At 55.4% G+C, this 10,074-nt stretch overlaps 1 protein-coding gene across 1 annotated transcript, besides 6 other annotated features; it reads right to left on the bottom strand.

Annotated features, from left to right (window-relative positions):
- Positions 1-1,127: a mobile genetic element.
- Positions 1-10,074: a sequence feature (areas not merged during assembly with more than two copies in the genome that could not be assigned to a particular haplotype).
- Positions 1,569-5,344: a mobile genetic element.
- Positions 5,345-6,156: a mobile genetic element.
- Positions 8,311-8,338: a sequence feature (AT_rich).
- Positions 8,985-9,164: a sequence feature (A-rich).
- Positions 9,250-10,074, bottom strand: Tc00.1047053510501.40 (trans-sialidase, putative; the record flags this gene model as incomplete). The annotated part of the gene is made up of 1 exon (XM_801207.1): positions 9,250-10,074. A coding segment is annotated over one exon (825 nt), but the record flags the coding sequence as incomplete, so codon positions are not given.

Consider the following 10,074-nt stretch of genomic DNA (forward strand, 5'->3'; position numbering starts at 1 on the left):
TGGTGCAGCGTTTTCTGCGGGCTAATTGTTGCGCTTGTGGAGGCTGGCTGATCCTGCGGTAGCAGTGATTGCTTCCTGGCACTGCTGCTGCGGTGTCGACCAGCGTCTGGGTTTTGTGCGCAGCGATTTCTGTGCTGTGCGGTGCCTTTTTTTGTGTGGGGAGGACTGTGTCGCAGCAATCGCGATGGAGGTCGGGAAGCGGTGGAGGGCGTTCCGGATGAAGGCACCGACAGTGAGCGATGTGGTTCGTGTGTCCCACCAGTGTGGCGTCACAGTGCGGGCATTTCTTCTTTCGACGGCGTGTGGAGGGCCGTCTCTCCACAGGCGGTGCGTCGGCCTCCCTTGTCGTCGGGGGAACAGCTTCCGTCCCGCTGCGGTGGGATCGTCGTTGGAGCGCATGAAAGCGGACTGTTCCGGTGAGATGTTGCGGAAACGGCGTTGGCTCGTGCAGTCTCTCACAGTCCAGTACAGGCGACCCCAGAGCTCGGATTCCCCGCACCCTTCCCGTGCAGTGTGTATCTGTTCCTGTTGGTCGAGGGCTTCCTGAGTGATTAGGTGCTTGCCGCCTGGATCTGATGGCCTGGCGCCGCCAAGCAGGTAGTGGTGGGTGTCCTGATGCATGGTACTACGCCACTTGTTGGTGAGCTGGGTGTTAATGCATGACAGCAGGTCCGTGTGCCACATGGGTGCTATTCCATGCTCCGTGTATTGCCCGGTTGCCGTGGTCTGCGTCTAATGATCTGCAGGCTCGTTAACGTGTACTCCGCAATGTTCGTAGCAAAACTGCAGCTGCACGGACCAGCCAGCACGCATCAGCGACAAGAGACGCTGCCAGATCCGATCCTCTGTCCAGTCGGTATGGCTGTGCGGGCCCTTGGTGACGGCGGCTAGAAGGGACTGACTGTCTGTAACCACAAGCAGGGTTTTTGCCTGCGCTGGATACGAGGGGCACTCAGCCTTTCCATGGCCGGGAGCAGTGCACGGGATTCCGTCGTGCAGCTGCATGGGCGTGTGCCGCCGTTGGTACTAACCTTCTCTATTATTTCCGAGGAATGCGGGGATGAGAGCAGTATGCCAATCCCGGCTGACTTGGGAATGTCAACACCGCTATTCTTCGTAAGTATCCACGGTCCCCAGCGATGATGTTGCGCCTTGTCGCGGTGTTGAGGCTTTAGTTGCGTATAGGAACTCCGCAGCAGGGCGTTGCTGCGAGCACGACGGAGACCAAGGTGACTTCACCCCCCGAGAAGGTTCCACGCCGTGCCCGGTGCGGGGAGGTGAGGCGGTCTGCCTGCAGACTGTCGGACAGAACTGCACGACCGTTTCGCAGCGGTCACTCCGTTGATATCACCCGTGGCGGTGTCGTTCACAAGAACACTGCCCGAGGAGGATGGCTTCATCAATATTTGGCTGCTTAACATTGCAGGCCTCTCGTCCGTGAAAAATATTGCATTTGCTGCGCGATTGGAGCAGCGTCCACCTGACACCGTTCTTCTGCAGGAAATAAGTAACCGTGGTGGCGTTGCGACGAAATTATGTGGCCATAATGACTGCCTTCAGGCCTCACTGGGCGCGGTGGTGGCGTTGCCGTTCTGGTGCGCCACTCTCTACCGTGCGAGCGCCCGTCGCTCCCTGGCACTGACCTCCTGGAGACCATTGCTGTCCGTGTATTTCCGCCGGGCTGTCGCAGCATTTGCGTGGCGAATCTCTGCAACCCTCCCACAGCAATTGGTCAATAATCCGCATTTATCAATATCGTTTGTCGCTTGGGCCCGAAGCGATTATCGCGGGTGACCTGAATTTACATCGTGAACTCTGGGACAGTCATATACACCATCAAGGACTGGAGGCGATGATTTCGCCGCTGTTCTAATCGATATGGATTTTGGCTGGCAAATTACCCGACACAGGCAACACGGATCACACATCGTAATGCCTCGTCCCCTGACGTGACTGCGTATTGCGCCCTACGCATCCCCCACTGGACATTCGCCCCTTACATGGACTCGGACCACTGCTTAATATCCTACTTGGTAGAGATGGACGATGGCACTCCACGACTAGCAAACACGCTGCCTTGACGGAAGAAAGCCACCTTTGCCCTGCGTAAAGCGGATTGGCCTGCTTTTACATCGTTGTGTGAAACCCTCCTTGCCACCGCGTCCACATGGTTGGATCCTCGCGGAAGCATCTTACGAGCAGCTGAGCGCCATATCCCGCGCGGCAGCCGTGACAGCTCCAAAAAGATATGGACACACGAAATGGAACAGGCCGAGTCCGCCGCCGAAGCAGCACACGAAGCACACACATTGCCTCACCCGGAGACAGCCTACTTTGAGCCGAATGTACCCGAAAAAAGGAAGGAACGAAATCAAGCCTTGCGCCGTTGCTCCGCTGTGCCTCTGGAAGCCCGCGCGAAAAGACTTGGAGCCTCACCCAGCCCGAGGTGGCGATATCTTCACGGCGTGGCGCCGCCGCACCCTCATCCTCTGGAATCGGTTGTGCTCCGCAATGAACTTGGCCGCGTATGCGCTCTGCCTCGGCAACAGGCAAATCTGCTTGTCCGTCATTTTGTGCGGTTTCACGCGCCATACCGCCTTATACTGCTGCTGCTGCTCGCTGCACTCCTTTGGTTCCTGGTGGCTGGGAAATGGATCGGCCTTTCCCACCGTATGAACTTGACGTGACCATCCGTGACTCTTTGCTTGGCTCAGCCCCTGGTCCCGACGACATGTCGAATGAATTCCTGCACCGTCTCGGCCCCGTTGTGCGTGGCACACTTAGAACGATGATCCACAACTCCTTCGCAAACGGCAGCCTGCCTGGCTCCTGGAAAATGGGAGACGCTATTCCTATCCCCAAGCCTGGGAAGGATCCATGCCGCCCAGAGAGTTACAGACCCATCACGCTGCTCTCTGTTTTACTAAAGTTAGCCGAAGGAATGACTCACCGCCGTCTGTCAGCGTTATTGCCGCACCACCCACGTCAACTTCGGATTTGCACCTCCGCGTTCTACGTCGGACGTGGTGGCACTTGTTGTCGACAAATTACTCGTGGATTGAATGAGTTTGGCATTGTGGAGTATGAGCGCCCTGGAGACGACGCCCCCACACGACGCCCTCGTCGCCACCGCTTGTGGTCTCGATTGATTTTCCGACTGCGTTCGACACCACTGACCATGGGAATTTATTCTGCATGCTTGGCAGACTTCCGCGCCTTGGCCTCGAACCAAACGCTGGCTGCACAACCACCTGCGGGGCCGCTATGTTAGGGTATGCACTCGCGAACAGCACTCCCGGAAACAACTCGCCTCAGCTGGAGCACCGCAAGGCGGCGTCCCGGGACCCCAACTCTTCCTCTGCTGTGTGGATGATCTGCTGCGCCGCCTGGGCAGCATCTATTCTGCCTCCGCATTCATGTACGCTGACGAACACACACTTGTTGCCTTGTGTGCGGACATCCATGCCTGTGCTGCGGCAATGCGACCGCTCTTGTCTCTTGTGGCCACATGGGCTGCCGAGCACAGCCTAAAAATCAACGTCGCTAAGAGCGAAGCTGCTCTATTTTACATCTCTTCACACACACACGGTCCGACGAGGACATGGTCGATCTCCATCTTGTTAGCGGGAACCTGCGTATTCAGTCATGCCCAGTGCGCTTGCTGGGCACCACGTTCGATCAACTTCTTAATTCTGTTACGCATGCTTCCACCGCTTCGAAGAGGACCATGCCACGCCGCTATCAGCTGCGTCTGGTCGCAGAGGCGGGCGCGTCCCATCACACCATGCGATCCTTTTTGATTGGATGCGTTCATAGTGTGCTATTTCATAATGGCGAGGCAATTCTCCCGTGACTCGCCCCCACTCACCTCCATAATATGGAGGTACGGTACCGCGACGGCGGCATAACATTCTTGGCCTGAGCGCATCTACGGAAGACACATCCGTCTATTTGGAGGCCAATATTCTTCCGCTCCGGAAGATACTCTGGCGTCGTCCACTCACACAATACGAACGCTATATACGCTTCCATGATCACGAGGATTTGCGTTCCCTTATCTACTCGCAACCTATGCCTTCGTCCATGCATGGGAAAGCGGCGACATCAATCCGCTTCCGAGAGATGCTGTTATTAATGGATTGCTACGCGTCTGTGACATTATTGGGACACCCCACAACCGCATTCGAGCGCCTCTTGCCCAACATCGAATTTTTCCCTGGGACACTGTGATCTGCAACAAGGTGAGATTTTATCAGCCACTGTTTGCCGAAGACGCCTCTGACGATGTCGGGCGCACGGCTTTTTATTCTGCTCACTCCTCTTTGGGGGATTGTGATTTTGAACTGTGGACGGACGGTCCTTCATATCTCGCTGCACTCGCATCCGGATCCGCTGCGCTATTATATGACTCCACCACGACAAATGATCCCCCTGTGGAGGTACATCGTGCAGCAGCTGGCAGCCTCGCATGCTCATATAGGGCAGACTGCCTTGCGATCGAAAATGTTTTTAGACATCTCATACCTCCTTTTCTGGGAACATCCCAATCGCCCACACGAATGCTGGAGGAAACGGACTCCCTCTCGGCAATTGAGGCGCCCCGCGTTGCCCACCGACCGTGCGAGACCGCGTTGCTGAGTAAATTTGGATTATGCTGCTTTCCTTGGTGAAGCGAGGTCACCCTGTGGATTTTATATTTTCCCATCACACTGCGGTATTCCACGCAGTGAGGCCGCTGACAAACAAGCCACGATTGCACGATCCCTCCCGCAGGACTGCGTCAATGCCTGGCACGTGGGCTCCCTCACCGCCGTCAAAAGGTTATAATGGAAGGATGCCCAGGAGGAAAAGGAGGGCGCGCACACCGCGTGACAGGCGCCTGTCGGTGTGGCGAGGACTCTATTCCTGGTGCTGACCCGGACATCGCGCCCCGAGTGGCGGCACCGCGCACAGGCACGATGCGACACCCGCCCACTCTTCGACAGGCCTGCACGCGCCCTGCGGATCACAAGGAACCCTCTGTGTCGGTGGTGCCGTCCCTCCCTCACTGCGGTGACCGGCCCGCCTCTGCCTCCGCCGGAACCTCTTCCCGACGTGAGCACCGCAACTCCTTGTCGACCAGCGAGCGGCGGATTGACGTCCTCCTGCCCAACCTGCAGCAGAGTGCGCTCGTCTGTGCACAGTATGAGGGCACATGCCGGACGTGCTCAGCCTGGCGTTATAATAGTTTGCGAGGGCCTCCCATGCGGATGCCACAATGGCGCCACCGTCTTCTTAACAGGTGCCTCGCGCGCAGGTCGCCGCCGAAGTTGCCAAGCATGCCAGCAGGCAAGACACGCAGGAAGCACAAACGGGTCGGAAGGGCACCAGATGGAGCCATTTACATGGCTGCCCGCGGAGCAGTATTTCTATCCGCTGCTGAATTCCATCGGCGCTTATCAGCGCTATACATACCGTTTGCGTGCCGTATGTGGCGCGCAACGACAAAAGCTACTGCTAAGCGTAGAAATTGAGCAGAACCCAGGCCCCATAGCAGTACTCCAGATGAACGTTTCTTGCCTCACACCGTCAAAACTCGCAACATTAATGGCGCAAGGAGCAGACATAATAGCCATTCAGGAGACTTGGAAGTCGTCGGAGCAGATCGCCAGCATGCACACTGGAGATTATGTGCTCTATGCACAGTCGCGCATCGGCAAGGGAGGCGGTGTGGCGGTGCTGGTGCGGAAAACTCTCCGCTCCAAGCGTATACCTCTCACCATCCCCCAGCATGACACCAGCCTTGAAGCGGTGGTGGTCCAGGTTGCTCTGGACCAGAACCGTGATCTTATCGTAGCGAGTGCCTATATGAGACCACCACCGCAAGTAACGCAATCCTTCAGGCGGTTAGTAAACTGCCTTCCAGCCTCGTCGCCGCTCCTGCTGTGCGGGGATTTCAACATGCATCACCCACAGTGGGAGCCATTCTTGGAGACTTCTCCAAGCGAGGTTGCTGCAGAATTTTTAGAACTGTGCACGGATGCGGGACTCACCTTGGTTAACACCCCTGGTGAGATCACGTATGCCCGTGGCACAAGAGAACGATCCTGTATCGATCTGACATGGTCGAAGCATTTGACTGTGCCGGATTGGTCAGCTTCCGTGTCGCCGCTTAGTGGTCAAAAAAGACCTTTATCATTCCAGGAAAACAACAAAGCCAACAGTAAAATGTAAATAATAAAACACGCATGCAACGCGGCACGTGTTCTCCATGAGGAGTCGCAATTCCACACTCTTCGGCTCACAAGACCGCCACAACTCCACACAACCCCAGAAGAAGCAGCAACACCCAACACACACACACGCACAGTGCCGTCAACAATTAACTCTCGCAGTGCCAATTTCGCTTCTTTGAGCAGGGCAATGCAGTCGTGTGGACTCCCGCCGCTCCCGGAACACTGCGCGGTGCATTTTTGTAATTGGGGTCTGTTATCGTGTCCAGAGGCATTGTGTTGACTCAATCCATACGCATCACCCTCAGCAACAAATCCACTGCCTGCAACGCCATTTTCTAAAACGAAAGATTTGTGTCCAGTGGCGCTGCGCTCATTCACCTCGTCCGTGTTATCCGCAGCAACGTGTTCCCTGCCGCCACAAGTGACAGACATGATCCCGGATGCATTCGACGCCACTAATATTCTCGGGCCGTTGGCAATGCTAGGCTTCCTCTTCTTGGACGCATTCGGGACCATCATTTCATTCAGATTGGTGGCAAAATCAGGCCTCATTTCGGACGTGTTGGTCGCCGTGTTGGATGCGGGACTCCGATCGACGGTGTTGGGTCCGTCAGCCGCCGCAGACCGTTGCCAATCCTCGTGTTGACGTGACGGCTCAGCAGCCACTTGCGGCGCAGTTGTCCCACCAGATTTTGTGTCATCCCTCCCTTCACGGGGTGGCGGCAACTGACGGATGCCCGTCCGGTCAGCATCGCTGCTCCGTGCAGGCGGATGGATGGTTCCATCGGGGGAAAATTGACGCCACCACAATTCATAGGGCCGGCGTATTTATGCGTCGTCACATTCACCGTGAAGGCAACGGTGGCCCCTTCCTCTTCCGTTGCACAGCTGACAGCACAGTTGCTACATGTGTGCACCGCATTGGCCACATGACACACAGCACCCAGCTCACCATTCGTGCTATGCATGCGCACATCAAAGCCACTGAACGTATAATTCTCATGCTGAGCCTCAGCACCGGCAGCGGAACACTTCTTCCACGCCCACACACACGCACGCGATAGCTCAGGCCGCCGTCACCCGGAGCACACGACACATCCACCGGCACAACCACCGCATCCGCATCACCAGATACATCTCCAGCACTCCCAGCAGCCGTCACGCACACGGACGAGCAGCAGCAGCACGAGAGCGCAAGGACCAACACGGTGCCGCACCGTCACCATCGTCATCATCACCGGTATTGGAGTCGCTGGAGTCAGCCAGCTGATCGGTGGGACAGAAGAAAAAGAATGCAACAAGAGGGAGAGGGACGGGGCATAGCGGATGCAGCGCGAGAGAGCAGACAAAATGAGGAAAGGGCAGCAGGCCCAGCCGCACAGTTCGCACACCACGAGACGGCATCCACCACCATCTCCACCCAGCTCATTCCTGCTGTCCCAGAGAAATGGCAAAAGCACCGCGGCCACCACACAACGCACACGGAGCAAGCACCCACCACACGAGGCAGAAGCGGAAGCAAAACCTCATCCATCCATGACGTGGCAACAAAATTACCTGCCATCCCGCCCTCAATGGGACACGGAGCCCAACTCAACGCAGTCACACGCAGTGCATCACACCCGCAGGAAAATAGACTCGGGCTGCGCGCTCCCTCTCCTCCCTTCTCCTCATGCCCACGGAGGAAGACAACAGCCGCCACACGCAACTGCCAGCATGCACCACAAAAGGAGCATCCAAATCCACTGCAATGTGCATCCTGTGTGTGTGTGCCTGCAGAATCACAAAGAAAAGAAGAAAAGAGGGAGCAGAGTATGCGGAGAGACACACAAAAATGTACAGCGGAGACGCATGGCGGAAACAACAACAAGAAGACCGCTCAAACTCATGACTGTACTGCAGCCTGGGCTGCAGCAATTCACACAAGATTTATTGAAAACAAAAAAAGAACGTCCCCCTTCGTCTTATACAAACCCCATCACACAAAACAATTATAAATAAAAAAGAAATCGTCCATTACTGTTCCACACAAATAACATTTAAAAAAGCTTCCGACTGCCGTGTGGCCACACCAAACCGTCTGCATATTTTACCCAAAAATAAAATTAAAAAGATATTTAAATGTCTTTCAACCGTCCGACCCTCCATGTGTCCGCACATCGTTTATATTTCATGGGGTCATCTGCGTGTTGCTGCTCCCCTCAGCCCTCCCATCGGCGCGTGAGTGCGGCCCGCAGAGCACAGTCACTCGTGTGTGTGGACTGAGAGAAGCACGCAGACATGACGGCAGTCGCGTCACCCCATCGGGAGAGTGAGCGCAGCAAAAGAAAAAAAAATCATCAGGAGGAGGAGAAAAAAGAAATGCTCACGAGGCCGACACCGAAGGGACTGCCGGCGCAAGAAATTCACGAAAAGCAAAAATAAAAAAAAACACGGCGGCAGGGTGTGGCTGTGTGTGTGTGGCGCTGCGGGTGTCTGCCCGCCCTGGACGCAAGAAAACAAAACAAGAGGGGAAGAAATGTGTGCTCCGCCCCACAGGCCCTCGTCGCACGCCCACACGTCACGGCTCCCTCAGCGCGCCGTTCGCCGCGGCCCCTCCTCATGCGTGCAGCAGGCGAGGCGCACAGGGCCGTCGTCATGAGCGTGTCGGTGGTGTGCGAGTGGAGCAGTTGGGCGGAAACACACGGCACCCCTCACAGGAGGAGTGCAGCAACAAACAATTAAAGAGGGAAGAGCGGAAAAGAAAAAAACGTCCACAGTGATTGCCCCAAAAGCAAAAAAGAAAGAAATGAAGAAATTGAGAAATAAAAAACAAAAAGGAAAAACGCACAACCAAAAAAAAAAACGCAAAAAAAGTTTAAAATTACGCTCATAAAACAAAAATAAAAAAACAAAAAGAAAGTAGCAAACAGGAAATTAAATTTAAAATAAGCAAAAACTGAGGAAAAATTATTTGAAAGGGAAAGAATTAGTTCTTGGACGCAATTCGGTGCTGGGGAGGTCGCAAGTGTCCTACGCGGCAGCCAGTCACCCCTCACAGAGCGGCAAACCCCCACAGTCCCAACAGAAGGAGCAGCGGCAGCGCCCTGCTCCCACGCACAGTACACGCATCGCTGTTATTCCCCTGCGACAAATTTCCGAGACTGCTGCTGAGTGCCGCAGACTTTACTTCCCCGTTCTGTGGATGGATTCCCTCCTCTCCCTGCGCATCCGTTCCTTCCGCCGTCTCCCTATCCTCGCCAGAGCCGACGCTCACCTCAGGAGTTTGGAGTGGTCCATCTCCCTGAACCGTTTCTCCACCCATTGTTGCCACCGTTTGAGCAACATCAGACGAGGGAGTCGTAGCAATGGAAACTGCACTGGATACACCGCCACCGCCAGCACCAGTATTCGCCCCCAACGTTTTCTCTTCCAACGGCCGTTGCCCGGCAGAATTAGGTCGAGGCAAGGTTCCTTCCAAATCTGGTGCACTTGCCGCTGGTGAAAGAGGAGGTGTCGTCGATGTCTTCGTTTCTTCCCGCTTCGGAATAGTAATTGTATTTTTGGCAAGCCCTGCAATCTCCTCGGATGTCAACGGGCGGTTGTACAGCAGGACGTTCGACACAGTCACGGAAAAGCCTTCTTGGCTCCCCGTGTTGCTTCCATCCCCTCCAAAGTAGAAGTGGGAGATGTTTTTATTTTCCTTACCTTCCAATTGGCATTGCACATTCTCCAACACACGCCTACCATCGACGTACGCGGAGCTCTGGTTGCCGTTCTGCAGCACAATGGCCAATTGGTGTGTTTTCTCTTGCCCCTCAATGCGGTTTTGCACCTCCGTCTGTTTCCCACCGCACAACATCTGCCACTTTTTTCTCTT

This window comes from Trypanosoma cruzi, genomic scaffold (genome assembly GCF_000209065.1).
Source record: "Trypanosoma cruzi strain CL Brener 1047053516769 genomic scaffold, whole genome shotgun sequence".
NCBI lineage: Eukaryota > Euglenozoa > Kinetoplastea > Trypanosomatida > Trypanosomatidae > Trypanosoma > Trypanosoma cruzi.